General features: G+C 44.4%; 1 protein-coding gene across 1 annotated transcript in view; it reads right to left on the bottom strand.

Moving 5' to 3' along the window:
* Positions 1 to 21,336, bottom strand: part of SCN8A (sodium voltage-gated channel alpha subunit 8) — a 179,091-nt gene that overhangs the window by 23,835 nt on the left and 133,920 nt on the right. Inside the window, exons 15-20 of the mRNA XM_059185302.1 lie at positions 15,680 to 15,853; positions 13,287 to 13,643; positions 9,400 to 9,870; positions 8,763 to 8,880; positions 8,070 to 8,224; positions 4,598 to 4,771 (exon numbers count right to left, since the gene is read on the bottom strand). Of these exons, the coding sequence (XP_059041285.1) occupies positions 4,598 to 4,771; positions 8,070 to 8,224; positions 8,763 to 8,880; positions 9,400 to 9,870; positions 13,287 to 13,643; positions 15,680 to 15,853 (1,449 nt within the window). The remainder of the gene's footprint in view (positions 1 to 4,597; positions 4,772 to 8,069; positions 8,225 to 8,762; positions 8,881 to 9,399; positions 9,871 to 13,286; positions 13,644 to 15,679; positions 15,854 to 21,336) is intronic.

Here is a 21,336-nt window from a genome sequence, read left to right on the forward strand (position 1 = left end):
ACTTTCAACTATAATAATCCTTCCGTCTCTGAACTACAACCAGACGCCTTCTTAAGAACTTGGGTGGGCCTGAAAACTGAACCTGTACTTCTCCTTATCAACCCCATTCTTTCTCTCCAGAAACAGCTCAGAATGAACTGGCCTCAGGTCTGTTCTTTCCTGGACCACCTACTCTCATCGTTAGAAAAACAGCTGGAAGGATAAACTTAGAGCGATTTTAAAAATTGTAGTCACAGATAAGGACACTGAGCCCCCTACACAAGACTTTGCCGGGCGTCACACTGGCAGTTCTGGAGCCAGAAATAGAGACCCTGGAAACTCCTGGTTTCCAAGCCAGAGCTCCTTCTTCCACAGAGAGGTCACATCCCCGACTGGCAGGTAAAACGACAATATCCCAAGAGACGGTTATCGGTATCAGAACAATCCGGAGTTGACTGTATCACCCTGCTGGGGAGAAGCCTGAAGGTCTCCAGGCCTGGAGTCATGATGGTTAAATGCCTTCCTGCTCTTCCAGAGCCAAACTCACTTTGTCCTACCAGAGCTCTCAGAGCAGTTCCCATGTGGTCCCTTAACACCGGATGCCAACTATATCTGGGGCTGCCTGGGCCTGACCTGAGAGGCCTGACTGGAGTTCCCACCAAGGGAACTACCTTTAGCCAATCGAATCCTGGTAGTCTGGGCTCTGGGTTTCTTGGAGCAGTCTTTCCCGTGTACTGCACCACAAATTCTGGGATAGGTTAGGATACTCCCATAGGTCATTCTTAAGTTCCCTCTACTAGAAAGTGATGGTTACACATCTGCTTGGCCTACATTGATATTTTAAAGCAAATTTAGAGGAGAAAAATGGAAACAATCTACAACTCAGTTTCATTTGCTGTTTTTTATCTCTAGCTGAGGGCTTTAATTCTTTGAGTCTCTGTCTCAGAACTGTACGAAACATTTTAAAAAATAAGTTCTTTCTTTTTATAATGAAGCAGGAGGACTGGCAGGAGGCAGAAGTGGAATGTCTGTGACCTAGTGAGAGAAAGGGATGAGCATGCTCAAGGATTTCAATTTTTTTTCAAGGATTTCAATTTTTAAAAGGGGTGCATGGACTCAAAATCCATCAGTGAAGATATCTTCCCTAGAGTCCTAGGCAGTCTTCCTAGATCTGGAATTAAAGCCTGCCCGATTTACTCCTGTTCTTTGAGGGGTACATGCTTCAGAGTTCATTTTTTGTCTAAAACAAGGGTCTCAAAAGCTTTCTGTGGAAACAGTAGCACCAACCAATCATTTCCCCTCCATTTATCATTCTCAGTAAGATTCTAGATGGAGGTGTGTTTTGCCTATGATTGCCACGTGCAGTCAACTCTTAACCCCAAATAATCTACAATTGCCAGATTCTTGGTGAGACCTTAATAGGCATATCTGAAGGTGAGTATTCCCATCTTCACCAAGTGCCTGAGATCAAATACCCCTGAGTCAAGCTTACCCTGAGAAACTATGCCAGGTAAAGACGGCCAAACACTAAGCTTTGAGGGGCGATGGCATGCACAATAGGCCCCGCACGTGGCAGGGACACTCCAGCTCTTCAGGGCAGTGGGTTAGTCTGATTACAAAGAGGCCTGGGGTGGGAAGAAGGATGAAGGTGCAGATGCTGCTCCCTGGCTTGGCTCTAAATGGTGCTGAGATACCATGCTGCTCAGCTGATCAATCTAGCCAAGATCTCCCAAGACAGGGTCAGCAAGGAGCCTATGTGGGCTAGTCCTTATCAGCTGAGGGCGCTCTGATAATCCTAAGTCCCCATGCTAACCCTTCACCGGAGGTAACCAGCTCATTGCTGAAAGTATACTTCAAGGAAAGAATCAAACCTGGAAAAAAGAAAGGAGTTGAGGGGAAGTAAAAATTCAGGGTATCAATGGCTACAGGAATAGAGAAAAAAGGGAGACACTAGGTGACTTTTTCCAAATGATGTGAACATTTTCAAATGGAGAATGTTTGTCATAGTCTGAATTCAGGATGTGTGGTCTCTGAAAGTTCCCGTCTCTGGAACTGATATGCTGGTTAACCTCTTGATATAAGGGGATAAATTTCCCTGGGGGAAAGTTGACAAAACTCTTCTACAGGACAAGGTCTCCACTGCAGCCAAGGACCTGAGCAAAATCAAACATTGTCTCTGTTTGGGAATTACATGGCTTGTAACCAAAGAGAATTAACCTTGGAGGTTGTCGGAATTATCCACGTGATTGTTAAAAAGTCTTCTTAGCAGCTTTAAGGGATAACACAGAGGAAGGAGAATCCATTAGGGAAACAAACATGGTGACGAATAACAGATTCAGACATCTAGTAACTGGGGAATGAGATAGAAAGAAGAGCTTCTCTCAGAGGTGGAGCTAGAGTGGGACCTAAAATTTACACCCACTGGATGTTCTAGAATGCCAAGGGCACATGACAGCAAAAAACTCGGATGGTTCCAGCTGTGCAGGTGCATGTGAGCCTTCTTCCCCATTCACAACTCAGGAGTGGCTGGCGGTGCAGCCAAGGGACGGACTGGGGCCTCTTCCCCCTTAGCCCATGCTGCTTTATACGGTGATTGTTTGCATACATGTCTCAGCCTTGCAGGCCCTTAGAGAGAAGTGTCCCCGTCTTCTACTCTCTGTATCCCCCACAACTCCTGGCAGGAGCTTGGCACGTTGTGGGTGCTCAGTAAACATCTGATACTAAATGCACTGTTGTGTCCAAGAGAAGCCAGTGAATGGGAGGGTCCCAGGAGAGCCCTGTTCCCAGAATGCTGGAGCCAGGCCCAGCAAGGGTGGAGCCAACTCCAAGGAGTCCTGCAAACTGGTGTGAGTGCCTAAGGAGCTGGGGCCATGCCTGCATGCCCCTCGTGGCTCACTGCAGCTTCGGGGATAGCTCTACACACAGAATGGTGTTTGATTTCTATTTGTTGACTAATAACCGGTACTGAGGAGTTCTGAGGAACCACTGTCAGGACTCATGGCAATGTAAGAATCCAGCAATGCCCTCAAGCTGAGGAGGTTATGGATAAATGCTTGCTCTGTGTCAGTCTCATATTTTCTGTTTCTCTGCCACCTAGTATAAAAGGGAATGAAAATGTTTGCTAAATAAATGCTAATGTGCACAACCCTCAATGCTTTTATCAGCTTATTTGGGTACCAGGGGGTCCTGTTCTGTGAAAGAGAGCAGGCTCAGTGTCCCTTTATTCTCTGGGCCATACCCCAAGCCCACTCCTTCATTCTTAGAGCTCGAGCCGTGCTCGCTTCGGCAGCACATATATCTTAGAGCTCGAGCCTTCCATCTGTGGGAGGTGGAGCCCTTCCATCAGAAGGCACTAGTGGCGGCTGCTGACAGGAGTGCTGAAATCTGCCAGGACGGCCTCCGGTTGCCGCCCTCTGGGGCAGTACCTGTTTGGCTCACTTTAAGGGCAGGGGATGACTTCCTCACCTCATCTGGGCATCTCCCTAAAGGCCGGGTTTCTGAAAAGGGAATGCAAATAGGAGCAGAGTGACATCCCCTGGAAGGAGTCATTAACCGTGGAAGTCAGAAGTCACAGACATTTACAGGAACAGGAATGTGTTCTAGAGCAGAGATCACTGGTGCGGAGTGCTGGGCTCCCATTATCTGACAGAGGCGTCCATGCTGTTCCATTCCGGATCCTAGAGGCATGCTCTAGATGGTTTACTATACGGCTGAGGAAACCTGCATTCTATATGTACCCAACCAGCCTCCAAACACTCCGCTTGCTTGGCACTTAGCGCTCAGCTCAGCAGGAAGTGAATTCTCCACTGGCCCTGGTCCTGAAATTCCCATTCACCCTTTATTTCGAATGCTGATTTGGCTACAAGAAAAGAGCTTTAGTGATTACACAGAATAAGAAGCATTCATCACAGTTAGAAAAGCCAACAAGGAACAAGGGCTTGTGGGGTGAGAAATGATCAGAGAAGATGCAGCTTCCACCCTGAAAAATAAGACAGTAGGTGATGGCTGGCAAGCCTTGGAAATGGTCTTGGTACCTGGAGGAGAAAAGGATTCTCGTGTGATCACCACTGTGGAAATGGCAGTGTGTGGGAAGGGGCGTGGATTTCAGTGTGAACACCACCGCTTCTGGACAGGCGGATTCGTTCGGAGGAGTCTGGTGCGAAGCCTTGAGATGATGGAAGTATCCATAGGAATGGTCAGCAGAGAGAGCTTTACCGAGATCCCTCCCACACCTGTACCCCTCCTCATCCTCACCCCTCCCCTGGCACCAGAAAGAGGGCACCCTGCTGGCACAGGGCAAGAACTGTTTGTTCCCAGCCTAATAACAAGGGGTGTTGGCACCAACAATTCCACTTCCCGCTCCTAATCTCTGACTCTTCCAAGCCAAACCACCAGAGCCCAGAGCTGGTTGGTTAACCCTGGGGCTGATGGAGGGACTTCAGAGTTCCCTCGCCTGAAGTTAAGCTCTGAGTGCTCTGACAGGAGCTTTCCCCCAAACTACACCTAGATCTTGTCCAACATCCTGGGTGCCCAGGCAACTTTGGCCATTAGAGGAAGGAACATCCCTGCTTTTGTTTCCCTACGAGAAGGGGTGGGAAGTAGAAAGCAGGACACGTACAGCCACAATGAGGAAGTCCAGCCAGCACCAGGCGTTGGTGAAGAACTTGACGAAGCCGTAGGCTGTCCACTTGAGCAACATCTCCAGGATGAAGATGTAGGTGAAGACTTTGTCGGCGTATTCCAGGATGGTACGGATGGTCTTTCTCTGCTCGATGTAAATGTCCTCGAAGGCCTGGAAGAGAAGCAGTGGCTGCCCAAGGTGCCTGAAGGGAGGCAAGCAGCTTGGGAAGGCCCCCACCCCTCGGCAGCTCCTCCCCCTGCGGCTGGCCTATGCTGGGCTTCCTGTCTCTCTCATGCCCCCCCCCCCCCCCCGCCACAAGTGGCTTCTTAAAAAATGTTTTACTGAGATACAATCCACAGCATATGATGCCGCTATTTCAAGTGTACAGTTCGAAAGCTTTCAGTACATTCGGACTTGTATATCCATCACACAATCAAGTTTAGAGTGTCTCCATCCACCCCCAAAAGAAACCCCACACCTTCTAGCTGCCACCCTCTGGCCTCCTTGCGTCCCACGAGTTCCAGGCAACCACCATGCTATTTCCTCTCTTCCAATCTGCCCATTCTGGACATTTCATATAAAGGCAATCAGACGATATGTGGTCCCTGGTGACTGGCTTCTCTCCCTGAGCACAGAGGTTTCCAAGTTCATCCATGCTGCAGCCCGCATCAGTGTTGTGTTTCTCTTGACCGATGAAGAAGACTCCAATGTGGTTGCTGTATGGCAGTCTGTCTACCTTCCTCACTGACGGACACTTGTGTGCCTACTTTCTGGCTATTGTGAATGGCGCTGCTACGGATATTCGTACATCTGTTTTATGTGGACATGTCTTCCTTTCTCTGGGGTATAATGTCTAGGAGGGGACCGGCCAGCTCACGTGGTGACTGTAGGCTTCAGTTTTTGAGGCCCCGTCAACCAGCGCTCCAGCGTGGTGGCACCGTTCTACATGTCCTCCGGCAGAGTCTGAGGGTTCTAGCTTCTCCGTGCTGACACTCTATATGCTTATATGATAAAATCTTTTCTCCCTGCAGCCCCTGATGCCACAGATATGGGGGAGGGTCACAGGACTGGGAGACGCTCAGGTGAAGAAAATTTTAGTCCAACTTTCTCTCTCTGGAATTCCTGAATGAAGTGACTTCCTAACACGAAGGTAGAACATTCCCATGACTGGGGTGGAGGGCTGTGGAGGGAGAGCAGGGAGTCCTGCAACGTGAGAGAAAACTACAGGGGGATCAAAAGTCCTGTGTCCTACAATGGGAGGTCCTGCTCTGGACTGTTCCAGAAGGAAGGACAGAATCGGGCTGCTGCAGATACACTTCCAACAAGGAGGCACATCACATACTCCAGTTCCATCACTGGGCAGCTGGGAGAGGTCATGGTCCATTGTTCTTCTCAGGGGTCTTTTGTACAAATAACCCCCCCTCTGCTCAGTGAACTACTCAACAGCTTCCATGTCAAGTTTCCCCTTACCTCTCTTTGCAGAGATTCATTCTGTCACCCAATACGTGTGAGATGCCCGACTGAGCTTTCGGTAACTGGCAGCTCTATCCACCACTCCCACCCAAAGTCCCTTCATATCCCCACTCTTGGCTTCTCTCAGACATTTTAGCTGTGGCTTCACTTTGCGCTTTTTTTTTTTTTTTTTTTTTTTTTTGAAAGAGAGAGCGTGAGCTGAGAGAGGGGGTGAGGGGCAGAAGGAGAGAGAATCTCAGGCAGACTCCTGCTGAGTCCAAAGCGGGGCTTGATCCCACAACACTGAGATTATGACCCGAGCTGAAATCAAGAGTCAGGCGCTTAACTGACTGAGCCAGCCAGGCACCCCTTCACTTTGCTCTTCTTAGGTCTCATGCCTCCTAACTGCACAGGGTCTTCAAGTACCGAGCCAAGTGCCCCATTTTATTCATCTACAATAAAGAGAAACTATCAAAGGTGAGCAGCAAAGAAGGTTCAGAACTTCTGTTTCACTGCTGCTTTTCTGCTTTTCTTTTTTTCTGGCAATGAGAAAGAGAAGAGTCAGAAGATGAGGTATGTTCCTTAATTCTGGGTTTCTGTTTACAAGATTGGAGGAAGAGCGATGATGACAGTCACAAAATATCTTTCTCCTGGCTCTGGCCTGAGTCTGGCCCTCCCTTTTCCCGTGGGCAGAGATCGTCCTGTTATACGGGGGCCTGCACAGCCCCTCAGCCAGCACTGAGGGAGGCCTATGGAGGCAGTAAAGGCCCAGGACAGGCAGGACAGTGTGACTAAACCCTCTCCTCACCCAGATCCAGGCTGCCAAGCCATCTGGCCTCCTGCAATTGTCCTGCCACATGCCTGCATAATCCCCCCACCTCTGGCCCCCCACTCCCCACGGGCTCTTCTTTGCCACCAACTGCCTCCATTTTAGCTTCTCTTCTCTTCTTCTCCTACGGGATCTTTTTTTTTTTCTTTTTTAAAGATTTTATTTATTTACTTGACAGAGAGAGATCACAGGTAGGCAGAGAGGCAGACAGAGAGGGGGAAGCAGGCTTGCTGCTGAGGAGAGAGCCCGATGCAGGGCTTGATCCCAGGACCATGAGATCATGACCTGAGCAGGAGGCAGAGGCTTAACCCACTGAGCCACCCAGGCGCCCTTCCTACAGGATCTTTAACACTAAATTTAACATTCTCTTGCTATTTTCTGCACCCAAATTAGGCTTTGCTTCTATCCCTACATGAATGTGCCTGTCTTTTTTGAAAGCATTTCAAAATTCTGCATTTTCAGCTTTCCCTTAACTCAAGCAAGGAAAATATGCCATGTCTCTAAGTGCCTACTATCCTCAAATCTATCCAACTGGGGAACAACTCCCTCACTCCTGACCCTGTCCAGGTCTCCTCAGTTATAAGCCAGCTAAAATAAAAGCAAAAGCCCAGATAATGAGCTCCCACAGGGGAGGAGCCTGCGTGTCCAGTGCCCCCTGAGCCTCACCGATCAATGAGAAGCACTTCCAACTCTGTGAATATGAACAGCCTTTACACCAGAGACCTGGCTCTTTAAGTATCTGCTAATGCCATGAGTTCTCCCAACCAGTCAGAGTGTGAGGGGAGATGGGGTAGGGAAAGCCAACCTCTCTCTCATCTGGGGCAAGTGAAAAGTAAAGAACAAGATATTTGGGATACTAGGTGAAGAAGGGAAGATCATTTGAGGAAGTTGCTTAGAACGGGGTAAACTAAGCAGTGAAGATAATTTGTGCTCTCATCCTGATAGAAAGGGGGTCTTAGATGTGAGAGGTGTCATATTGAGTGTAAAGAAGATCAGGATGTGGATAAGTGGATTCTAATCCTAAAAGCTCAAAACATCAGGCCAAAGCACTCTGGCAGATCATCATGCTTGGGGCCACAGCCATCTGTGCTCTCAGAGGCACTGGGCTTGCGCCCCACCTGGACCCTCCCGCAGCTCCTACAAAGCCCTTCCCAGCCCATCCCTCCCCGTCCTCTCCCTGGGACTCACCAGGGCACCACTGCTGAGCAGAATCATGAAAATGATGAAGGTCTCAAACCAGTTGTGCTCCACAATGAGGAAACAGGTCTTCCTCAGGATCCACCAAGACTTGCCAAGCCCTTCTTCGATGTTGACCTGGCAGCACTTGAATCGCTGGACACAACCTGGCACCAGCGGGAGAGGCAGGTCAAAGCAGGAGCGGGCCCCACCCAGACATTGACCCTTCCTCGGCCTCCTGACCCCAGCAGCCGCTGTCCCACCACACAGCCAGGAGCACAGGGGCTGAATCAGAAGGCCTGCCTCAGCCACGGAGGGTGCCAGGGCTAGGGCTACGCTGCAACACTACTGGGACAGGGCCCTCTGGAATTGGGAAGATGTCCTCTAAAGAAGCAGTGAGAGGGAGGAGAAAAGGGGAGTTAGGAGGCAGACACAGCCACAGCAAGCCACAACAGGCCTTGCTATCGGAAGTTTTGGGCTGATGCCAAGAGAAAACAGACAAAGAAATGTTTGCAAATAGAAACTCGCTCTAGGTAGGAACCAAACATGCGAAACAATATCAACTGGCTTCTAGAGGAGGAGGTGGGGAACAGAGCTCTTGAGGAAAGCCATGGAGCCCCCACGCGGAGCCAACCACTGGCTCCGGCAGAAATCTGCAAGCAGTGCCAGGGCCATGGCCCCTCCCCTGTCTTTGCCCCTTTGCACCTTCTGTGAAGCAGGCATCTGGGTCCAAGTACTCCTCGGGCTGCTCCACTGGGACTTCTTCTACTTCGGGTTTGATATCAATGGTGCTTCCTTCAGAGGAGCTAGTGTCATCCAGTTTCTAGAGTGGCAAAGAAAAGGGGGTTTAACCAACTCTGCATGACACTTCCCCTCCACGCTCTACCTCGGACACTGATGAAGGACCAGACAGGACTCTCTGCAATTCTTACTACCAGTGCATCACCATCCGCTTGCAGAGGGGCAAACAATGACCAGAGGGCCCTCAAAACTTCTGTCGGGACTGCTCACAGATGAGGGGTCCACCTGAAATGGAAGGTGGCTATTGGTGGGTCTCAGCGCTGCGGCTTAGATGGATTACTGGCAGGGAAGTACTGGAGGGTTTACTCCAGCCTCTGACTGAGATGAGCCGGCAGTGACGGAGACAGATCTAGGAACATCTCAGGAAACTAGGTCACCCAGAGGAGGTCTAGAATGGCAATGGGTCTTAGGGTTGGATCTCAAACCTAGCTGGCTACTCCCCAAGCTCTCTACCCAGCCCACAGCTGAACCAGTCCCGGGAACTGCCAGGGCCACTTGTTCCCACACAGAATCAGGGCTGGGTTCTAGACTGGGACCTTACATCTTTGCTGCCTTCAGGATCCGACTCGCTGCTAACATCCTCTGTGTTGAGGTTCTCAAAATCAGACTCGCCTACAGCAATGGGCACCCGCACGGTCAAGTTGGGATTGTTGATGAAGGACATGTGGTCTTCGTCGATGATATACTTCTCCACGCTGCTGCCAATGCCACTGGTCGTGCCGTTGCCATTCTTCTGGAAGTCACCATTCCGGTGGATGTCTGCACCAGTGTGGTTGGCGATGCAGTTGGCCTTCTTTTCATAGAGCTCATCCAGCGGCTTCACTTCATCGGCCTCACGCTGCTTAAAGTGGGCCTGCATGAAGGCGTGCACTTTCAGTTTGGCCCAGGCCACCCCCTTCTTGATCCGGATGACCGAGATTTGTAGGTTGTTCATTTCTCCATCGTCGTCCGTGGCTGCCAGATTGTCTGCACTGAAGGAGCTCAGAAGCAAGGCCAGAAACAGGTTCAGCACCTGTACCAGTGGCATTAGGAGAAAGGAGAGTGAATGTAGACAGTATGACATGAAGTCAGCCATTAAACTAGGATTCAAACTGGAAGCCCACAGATTCATGTGACAGGCACAAGAGTTTCTATTGTGTTTGGTTTGACAGTGCTCATGTCACTAAGTGGGCATTAAAAAAAATTTTTTTATTGAAGTATAATTAACATATAATGTTATATTAACTTCAGGTGTACAATACTCAATAATTTTACACATTGCTCAGTTCTCATCACAATAAGCATTCTCTTAATCCTCTTTATCTCTTCCACCCATCTTCCCCCTCTCCTCTGGTACACATCAGTTTGTTCTCCGTATTTAAGAGTCTGAGCTGTTGTTGTTTTGGGGGTTTTTTTGGTCTCTTTTTTTCTTTGCTCATTTGTTTGTTTCTTAAAGTCCACATGAGTGGAAACATGGTATTTGTCTTTCTCTGACTTATTTCACTTAGCATTATACCCCCTAGGTCTAGCCATGTTGTTGCCAATGGCAAGATTTCATTCTTTTTTATGGCTGAGTAATATTCCACTGTATACAGATACACCCATCTCTTTATCCATTTGTCTATGGATGGATACTTGGTGTGGTCCATATCCTGGCTAGTATAAACAATGTTGCAATAAACATAGGGGTGCGTATGTCTTTCCTAATCAGTGTTTTTGTTTTCTTTGGGTAAACACCTGGTAACGGAATTACTGGATCATATAGTAGTTCTATTTTTAATTTTGGGGGGAACTTCCATATTGTTTTCTACCAAGTGGGAACTTTGTTTGGTTTTGGTTGTAATATACGGTTAATATGTCTTTTCTTGGTTCTCTTATAGTTTTACAAACATATATATGTACCCCCAAATATATTGCTTTTCTTACAATCAGAAAAAGCAAAAACTGTATCCATTTTGGGAAAAAAATCTTCCCAAACAGAAAATAAAGATGGGCACAGCTTATTGGGAGGATTTAAGAAGAAACAGATGCCATGTATTCACGGGCAGGGGAAGTGTTGGAAATCCACATGAAAAAAACAACTGAGCTTGGAGAGCCATGCTTTCCTACAACAAATCAAGAAAGTAGAACTGAAATACAGTTCATGTCATCTTAAGAATTAATTTCCTTTGTTTTCCTAACATTTATAAAATAAAGTAGTTTAACAAGACAGTGATTGTGACTGTTGTGTCCTGTTGTATATCTAAATGTCCAGCCAAGCTTTATTTAAATAAAGCCAGGCTTTATTTATTTATGTTTTAATAGTCTATTTTACCACATTGGACATTAAGATTAATTAATTTATTTTTATTAAGACTTACTTTACAAATTGGGAGAGGTGTTCACTTCTTGATTTACACCTGGCCCTTACTTTGTCACACTTCTGAAGAAGAGCAAGCAATACATTTTAGGTGGAGATCATAGTATGCATAGAGTGGGGGGAATGGAAACAATAAATGCACTATATGTATGCAAATTATTTGGGCCATTTGTAGAATTATAAAGGAGTATGGTTGGTAAAATGAGGGTGAGTTGGAGGGGGCTTTGAAGGCCAGGCTGAGGAATTTGAATTTTATTTAACTGGATTCACTACTGGTCTTTGAGTAGAGGAGTAACAGATGATAGAGATTTGAGAAAATCATTCCTACCAGCTACATACAGTTAGAGCTGTCGCTTGCATGAGTTAATAAGGGTCTGGACTAGGCTACTGTAATCTCAAACCTTAGCATGCCTGAAAATCTGGGGAGAGGTTGCATGAAAAAAATACATATTTCCTTGGCCTCACCTTTAAGGTTCTGATTCAGAAGATCTGGTATAGGGCCTGGGACCGCCTGTTTTAATGAGTGAAAATTGGGTGGCTGTGATTTTCAGACCACACTTACAGAAATACTGGGTAGGTTACAGGCATGGAAAGGATGGGGAAGATCTTAGAAATACTATTAATTAAGGTGTATGAAAGGCATCAGACTGTTTACTGGGAATGGAGAGAAGAGAGTCAGAAGAGACTTCTAGTCACAGATTCCTAAAGACTAGGTGGGCAGAAGGACTGAGCAAAGGGAAACCTGGAGAGGTGTTACCAGAAGCAGAAGTAATGTCATGTGCTCAGGTATCTGTAGAGTAACGGGGAGAGGATGCAGAGACAAGTGAGAAGAGGAGGATGGAGAACGGATGGGAAGGCCAGGGCTGGGAAATGTGGATGCCACTATGTATCAGGAGGCACAGCTGCATTCACTGAAGAAGTGGGAAGTCTAGCGGGAGTAGGACAAGGGAAGGGTGATCAGAAATGGAGAAAGGAAGGGATTATAGAAACATCACAGTGTCCATTTTTACAGATCATAGGAAAGAATAGGGTGGCATGGCTGGTCCAGAGGCTGGTGAGCAGGAACCCCCTCCTGGCATGCTTCTCTGGCACAAAAAGGAAGAGAACTTCTCTGGATGAGCTGACAGGGGGTCCTTTGGGTTTGCCTTCTTCCAGCCCCCCTTGCTCTAGACTGGCAAGTTGGATTGGGCCTGATCTGAAAGATAAGTACTTCTTAAACTTTAGTGTGCATGTCAATCACCGGGGGTCCAGTTAAAAATGCAGATTCTGATTTAGTAGTTCTGGGGTGAGGCCTAAGGTTCTAACATACTCTAAAGTGATCTCATTGCTGCTAGTCCTCTGACCACACTTTGAGAAACATGACGTCAAAATCTCTGTTGGTGAATATTCTACATACAGAGGCAGAAGACAGCAGGCAGACAGGTCAGAGTACAGCAAAAAAGTGATTTGCCATTTATACAAGTTAGATAAAACCCTCCATCGGTTTTGATCAGTGGTTCTCAATGGAGGGCAATTTTGCCTCCTAGGGGACAGTGGCAATGCCTGGAGACATTTCTGTTATCACAACTTAGGGAAGGTGGGGGGTGGTTACTGGCCAGTAAAAGGTAGAGGTCAGGAAAGCTGCTAAACATCCTACAACACATTTGTAGGACATTTCTACAACAAAAGGATTGTAGGACAATTCTACAACAAAAAATTATCTAACCCAAAGTGCCAACAGTGTTGAAGTTGAGAAATTCTGAATTTAAATGAATTTTTCTGTAGTAGAAAGAGCGTAGATTTTGTAGTACAGGATCTACTACAAGCCCTGACATTTATTAGTTGCCTGACTTCAGGAAGGTCATTTAACTTTGCTGAGGTTTGTTTCCATAGCTATGAAAAAGGGGTGACAGATTGTGGGGCTTAGGACTCAGCAGGCCTATGTAAAGAGCAGTTTCCTTTCCTTCATTTGTACCTTAGGGTTCTTGAGCCAAGAAAGAATAAAAACTAGCACAGGCATGAACGCTAGTAGGACCAAGACCACTGGGCTTCTGGGTCAAGGGTATGATGTTTTGGGCAAAGAATGAGAAGTTGTACAAGTTAGTACTAACCACCAAGTTGCCAATAACCATGACCATCATGAAGACGATGAGGCACATGGCCTGGCCTGCCACTTCCATGCAGTCCCACATGGTCTCGATCCACTCCCCGCACAATACTCGAAAGACAATGAGGAAGGAATGAAAAAAGTCATTCATGTGCCAGCGAGGGAGCTCACAGTCCTGGTTGATCTTGCAGACACACTCTTTGTAGCTCTTTCCAAAGAGTTGCATCCCCACCACAGCAAAGATGAAGACAATAATGGCCAGCACCAGGGTCAGGTTGCCCAGGGCACCCACTGAATTTCCAATAATCTTGATCAGCATGTTCAGGGTGGGCCAGGATTTGGCCAATTTGAAGACTCGGAGCTAAGGGGGAAAAAATTGAAACAAAAATCAAATGATACTCAATCCATTATCTTCCGCATGGCTAAAATAAAAGCATACAAAATTAGTGAGATGAGCTTAAATTTACTGAGCGACCTTGGGAAATTCCCAGGACTTTCTAACTATCTTAGACTAAAATGGGGGAATGTAAGGCACAGACAGGCAAAATGGATTAATTTCACAGTACATGAAAAACTTAAACTAGGAACCAAGATTATTGCCTCTAGCCCCCTGTATTAGTCTGAGTCAAACTGCTTTTTATGTTTTATTTTTAAATTTTAATTTTTTTTTAAGTAGGCTCCATGCCTAGTGCAAAGCCCAGCAGGAGGTTTGAACTCATGCCCCTGAGATCAAGACCTGACTGAGATCAATAGTTGGACGCTTAACCAACTAAGCCACACTGGCATCCCTCAATCTACTTTTTAAGAACCCATACATGAATATATCCTTTTGCTATTGATTTTTCCTTGACATCTCAAAGAACATATGAAGGAAAATGTTGAGTTGTAGTGAAGCAAAAGATCAGGATGGCAAGGAAAGTGAAAAATAAATCATCTGTCTCTTTAAAAAAATCATGTAAAAATTCTAAGTATCTCTCTTTTTGCTTGCCAGTAAAAAATCAATAGCTGATATGAAACTGTGGAATACGCTTGGCATAATTTGGAGGAAAAGCACAAAGCCCTAGTAGGTGCAGTTCCATGTATATCAAACATCTTACGAGGAGGGCCTATAGTGATATTAATTCAGAGGACAAACTTCTGTTATGAGATTTCTATATTCTGTAATAAATGATTTATAAGGTCTCAGCAAATAGTCTAGAATTATAATGAATATAATTCATTATCTAGAAATAATAATGATGAGGTCATCTTCAGATGTTATAAGTTAATGGCTAACACAGGACATAATAGGAATTTTGGTAGAAGGCAACAGCACAGAGTGGAACATTTTTTTCCTATTAAAAGCTCGAGTCTTATCTGAGAGTTTAAGATTTACCAGGTGTTTCTCTGTATGAATATCTGGATCATTCATATTTTTTCCCTTCCTGACCGGTTCTTAAAATTATTAGGAATGCTAGTGCTCAGGCTTCCACCTCTTACTCCTTCATCCCATCTTCCAGATAGTAAGAACGATTTTCAAAAAGTCTACTGTGGCCTGGGTCCTAAGACTAGTAAAGATCCCAAGACTAGTAAACAGAGGTTCCAGAAACTTGCCCGATGGACTGAGGCTGAGTGAGACCACTGTTTTACAAATAATTCCATTTTATTCCAATTCTCTTTTTCAACATGCTGAATATCCTGATGAAAAAAACTAAAATCCTTTCAGTTATAAGTGCTAAGGTATTTTTCCCGATGAGGAGAGAAAAACCTAAGCCAGTTCTGATGCTTTGAGTGGGATATCCCCAAAGTAACTCAGCTTCTCAAGGGACTTAATCAGGACAGAGCTTATGCCTGTGTTTATGGGAAGCTATTTTGAGGGTATCATTAACTGTTTCAAAGTCATTTTAATAATTTTAACATTAGTTTTCTCAGGTACATTATAAAATCCTTCTCAGCTAATGTTATGGGGGAAAAAAGCCAATGTTTAACAGTTAATTTCAATATCATTTTAAAAAATACTGTTTTGTTCCTGTTTTCTGGAAGGGGTCATCATGATGGAAGAAATGAGAGACCTCTTTGAACAAGGAGAAATTCCACTTCAGCTTTACTAGCAAATTCATTATACCTCAAAATAGCCCTTAGGAATCCTTTTTCATCTTTTAGATTAACCATTATTTTCTGAGGAACTTCCTAAAATTGACTTCTGTTTGTTGACTAACATTAAAAACTAACTTCTATATTGGGCATTTAGCAGAAAATTTTTTTCAAAATTTTAGTATCTAAGCCAATAAATTGCCAACAGAAATTGTGAGTAGAATATAGCTAAGGATTTTTTAAATCATCAAATTAACTTGTGCAAAACTTTTTAGTAGCTGCAAGATAGGAAATGTAAAAAGAAATTGGAGAAATATGGAATACCAATCGGAAAGATCGCAGCACCGAAAGCCCCTCCACGTCTGCTAGACCCAGTTCCATTAAACTGAGGGAGACAATAAATCCGTCAAAAATGTTCCAACCTTCTTGGAAATAATAGTAGGGATCCATGGCTATGAGCTTCAGGAACATTTCCGCTGTGAAAATTCCAGTGAAAACCTAAAGAGGGGAAGGCAGGGGGTAAGAAAAAGAAATAAGAGAAAGAGAATGCCTTTATCATTATCTTTGGATAGAATATGTCCAAGAAGCCACAAGAGCTAGCCTTCTTAAACTGTGCATCTGAGGACATCAGCACTTAGATGTCCCATGACTACTCCACATGGGGCTGGAGAGCCTTGTTGCCTCTTGATTCAAGTACTCAGTCCCAATGTTCTCATCTTTGTTGCCAGAAACACCTAATTCACATTGCTCAAGAATGCATTTAACAAGCTATTTTAGGGACGCCTGGGTGGCTCAGTTGGTTAAGCAGCTGCCTTCGGCTCAGGTCATGATCCCAGCGTCCTGGGATCGAGTCCCACATCGGGCTCCTTGCTCAGCAGGGAGCCTGCTTCTCCCTCTGCCTCTGCCTGCCATTCTGTCTGCCTGTGCTCGCTCTCCCCCCCCTCTCTGATAAATAAATAAAATCTTAAAAAAAAAAAAAAAAAACAAGCTATTTTAAGCAATAGGAAGACCACACAGGGGACAGACTCCTTCTAAAGGGTCAGCAGCCATTTTGAATGTTTATGTTTGGGGTGTTCGCCTAAAAAAAACCAAAACCAAAAACCAAAAACACCCTCCATTCAATTGTAATTCTCTTTAAAATATACAGCATTATTCCTGATTTGATATTATGTGTCTTTTTTTTTTTTTAGATTTTATTTATTTATTCAATAGAGACAGCAAGAAAGGGAATATACAAGCAGAGGGAGTGGGAGAGGGAGAAGTAGACTCCCCACTGAGCAGGGAGCCCAATGTGGGGCTCGATCCCAGGACCCTGGGATCATGACCTGAGCCAAAGGCAGACACTTAACAACTGAGCCACCCAGGCCTCCCAATGTTATGTGTCTTATCAAAGGCTGACATATGCTGTTGTGTTTCTTATTTTGAGTTGTAAAAGCAACAGAACACTGCTAAAAGTGTGCAAAATACAGGAAAAATGTATAGTCTCATCATCTCATACAACTATCATTTTTTCTATATTCCCTTTCTGGTTTTTTTCAAATGCATATATATTTTGACAGAGTTGTAAAATCATAGAGTACATAATATCTTGGGTCTTTTTACTTATCATAACTCAATCCATGTTTCTGCATAGTCTTCTGAATTCCCATTTGTATTGCTTATATAAAATTCTACTGAGTATGTCACGAACTTTCTTTTCTTTTTATTAAAAATATATTTATTTTAGAGAAAGAGAGAGTGTGAGCTGTGGGAGGGAGATAGAGAGAGAGAATTTCAAACAGATTTCCCAGTGAGTGAGGAGTCCATCTGGGTAAGAGAATGACTTCTCCCCAGTGTCATAAGACTCCTAACTTTTCTACCTTTCAGAGCACCCCATGTCTCCCAATGCCTCCAGTATCCCACTGGACTTGGTAACATAATGTACTATAAGAAAGTAAAATCCCACAAATGCCAGGTTTGACAAGACCCTCATCCTAAGCGAACCACATAACATCAGACTCTTACTGAATAACATCAGATTCTTACTAAATATTGTGATTTTAGAGGAAGGCTTCATATGTAACGGGTTTTAAACTCATAATAAAATTATAGCTTGCAACTACCTGGTTACCAAGTTTACAAAGGAAACAGTTTAAGGAAAACTTTGAAGATATGGTCTGAGGACAGAACTGGAAGTAGTCAAAAATATTTAGATTACAGATGCTGTTGGGAAAGAGACCCAGTTAATGTATAGGAATGATAAAACAGAACAATGTGACAGAAATAAAAATGGATATAAGGGCTGAAAGGTTTTGTGTCTACGTACTTTTCCACAGCCCCCCATTTTCCTAAACTGAAGATGCAGTATTCTAGAACTGAAAGAAAATAATCCCTAGAGAGATCCAATTAAGCAAAATCAAAGTTCACAGTGCCTGCTACGCATCTACAGACGGAACATCACTGTGAGGGCAGCTAAGCAAATCCTGATAGCCATTTTCTCTCAGCATAAACCCAGGGAATGTTTCTCTCTACAGAAATGTCAGCCTGCTTGCTGCACACTAAGTAGAGACTGGATTTGCTGTCCCACTAGTTCTGATGGACACACAGGAAATGCTCAGTCATAAGCACTGGCTAACTGACCATGGAATATTTACACTGTGGGAACTCTGGTTCCTAAAAGAAAATCAACGATGGCAGAGTTACTGTTGCTTTTCAGTGGGATGCATGGCACCCAGATGCCGGGTAGAAATGCCTGTGACAGAGGTCAGCAACCATGTTCTTTCATCATACAGTGATTGCCATTTTTGGGTTTGCTGGTATGAAAGAACACTTTTTTTACAAATGAAAAAGTGTAGGTTTAAGGCTATCCCTATGATGCCATTCTAATTTGCGCTGTGGTATGCCTCTTGAGGAGGAGAAAAAATAAGAATGATAAGAATTATAATTATAATCACAGAATTATAAGCAGCATATCAACCAACAGCTGTACATAAAAGTCACTCTTGTGAGTGTCCTCAAATATTCACCTAGGAATTTATGCTCTCATGTAGCATTTCTCAAAAAAATTGGGACTGGGGTGTCAGGGCCTGAGACGTGTGGGAAGAAGGTCCACAGGGAGGACACTGGTATGGATGCTGGGGGTCTAGCATAGGAAGCCAGAGCCTGAAAAGGGCGAGGAGGACAATCACCCAGCAAGAGGTAACAGTGCTTTTTGATCAAATAAATAAACTAGAAATAGAGGCAACCAGGTTTCTTTGTCAGAGGAGTTACAACTATAGAAACGGAGATACCAGAATGCACCTGGTAATGTTGGACTAGGATAAACAGCCAGCTTCATACTGAGAGGGCCCAGTCATTAACATTGCTCCAATAGATCTTGACTTCTAATTATTATTTCCACTACAACAACGAGGGCTCCTTAAGAAATGGCTGGTCCAGGCCTGAGATGGGAAAAATATAAAATTAGGCTGGACTATTCTATGATACTGGATAAAAGGTAATGAGGATATGTTGACAGGACCCAGAAACCAGCTTGAAGGAACGCCCAGTGGCCAAATCAGGAATGGTTTAAACATTTAGATGATAATGGATTATAACCTACCAGATAAAACTAAAAGCCATGAGTCTACATTGACATAAATAAATGAATAAATCCAAAGTTTAATGAAGAGAAGTAAATTTAGATAATTTCAAAACATCTTCACAAATACTTACTAATTAAAATGGAATTATAAATGGAAAAGAATAACTTTACAGGAGAGAAGCCTGGCAGACACCTCCTTCATCAACTGACCGAGTCCCATCAATTTGGGACAAATGGAAACCATGCCATCTGGTAGGTGCAAGGAGAAGTCAGCCTCACTTTTGTGACATTCCCACCAAATGTGTAAGCTGAGTCTAGTCAGGAGGAAGCATCAGACAAATTGAACTTGAGGGAATTCTATAAAATAACTGGCCTGCAGTCTCCCCTAGTCTCAAGGTCAAGAAATTGATGTAAGACTGAGAAAGTCCGCCAAGCTGAAGAAGACTAAAAAGACAGGACAACCGAATGCCACAGGAGACTGGAACAGCATCCTTTTGCTACAGAGGACATGACTGGGATTTCTGGCAGAACCTGAAGGGGCCCGAGAACGCAGTGGTTGTGAGGTGTATGGGAATTTCCTGAGTCTGGTGGCCGTAACTGCGGTTTTGCATGAGAACGTACTTGTTCATTAAGCACACGTGCAGAATGCTCAGAGGCTGTGTCAGCAGCTTACTCTCCAAAACACCATCTTAGACCGTACCTGAAACCTTTCTCCAAGATTGAGATTGCTTAAAACAAAACAAAACAAAACAAAACACCTTTTAAACTCACTATTGTGTTCAAATGGTTGCAAAAAAAGGCAAGAAAAGAATCCTTACATTTATCTCCTGAATAACACAAAAGGTGTAGAAGTCACATAGCCAAACTGGGCTTCTATTTCCTTTATGGAACATGAGGGATGGATAAAATTATCTTTAAGGTTCTTCCTCGTATTAACGTTTTTCCTTGTGGGAGGACTGAGGAGGCAGCAAACTTTACAGCAAACTATTCTCCTCTCCCACCAGAAACCTCCATCTATATATCTATGGACAAACACAGCTCAGGTCACCGTCCCAGCTGTGGGAAGTCCTTAGGTTTCCAGCTGTGAGACAGGCTGTTCCCTATTTCACAAGCTGGTCAATCTCACTCTTTTCCATCTTTTTCTCAGGTTCATTCAAAGACTCACTCTAGATGTCCAAGCCTTTGGGAGCTCTTCTCTGCTTGTTAGATGGGTTGCTGCTGGTTCATGAATCATTTAATAAAGCCCGTTAGATTTTTAAAAAAAAATGTCCAAGCTACTGAATTACACTAATACGGTTCCTGTGATTTGTAGAGTGCTTTTTTACTATTCCAAAAACTTCTCTATAGGTTCTCATTTTGTCCTCCCAAATACTGATGACATGGTATTACCCTTGTTTTATAAATGCAAACATTTGTGGTTAGAAATGAGTAGCGTATTTTAAGTTAGTATGTTCAAAACAGAACTCTTGATTTTAAACCTCAAACCTATTCCTTCTTTAGTCATCCTTTTTCCCTCTTAGCTACCAAACTTCCAAATCTAGGTACCATTCTTCATTTCTTTCCCTTCACGCTCACCTCAAATCTACTGGCCAGTCCAAAGTGTCCTGAAGCATTCACTGTTTTCCATCCCCACTACTAATTCCATGCTTTCTTTATAATCACTTGAAAATTCTTGCCCCCAAAGTGTTTTCCCATTTTAGAACTCGGTTTTGGTTGACTTGCTTCAAAAAGTCCCTGAATATTATTAGTTGCTGACCTTCCCTTCTCTCCTCTTTCTTCTTGATGATTCTGAGCAAAGTCTTCTGAATGTTCAGAACTCTAATTTAGCTGTGACTCTAAGTCACTACAGATTTTTAAGAAAGGGAAAAATGGTGTTATCTGCTGGTCTGGTCTGAGGGCTATTCTGCTGGTGGTAGGTAAAAAGACCTCTCAAATTCCCTTCAAAATCAAGGACTGGATTTGCAAAAAGCAAGTAAAAGTAAAGACTTTGAGAAAAACAAAACATCTCAGGGAAAATACCACCACCACCACCATGAACAACAACAAAATTATCAAGCTATATTTTTCATTACTTAAGTCTTGGCTAATAAGATAAAGCTCATATCTGTATCATCTTGTTGATTCTTTCAAAATGTTGCTCGGTGGCCAAGTTTCTGGTCTGCGAGTGACACAGCCCACTATCAGGTACCCTTCAGAGTCAGCAGATTTCCTGGACAGTCTACAAGAGTGTCCCATTTCAAGATGACCCATATTTCATCGGGTGGCACACGAGCATTTATATCAAAGCAGTGAGCCTGAAGCATGTCACTAACTCCGACGTGCAGAGTAGAAAGACCACAGAATTATCTCGGATGTGTACCAGGGAACGTGATAGGCTACAAGAACTAACCAGATAAATGATCTCTCCTTTGCCATGTGT

This window comes from Mustela lutreola, chromosome 8 (genome assembly GCF_030435805.1).
Source record: "Mustela lutreola isolate mMusLut2 chromosome 8, mMusLut2.pri, whole genome shotgun sequence".
In the NCBI taxonomy this organism is placed as follows: Eukaryota; Metazoa; Chordata; class Mammalia; order Carnivora; family Mustelidae; genus Mustela; species Mustela lutreola.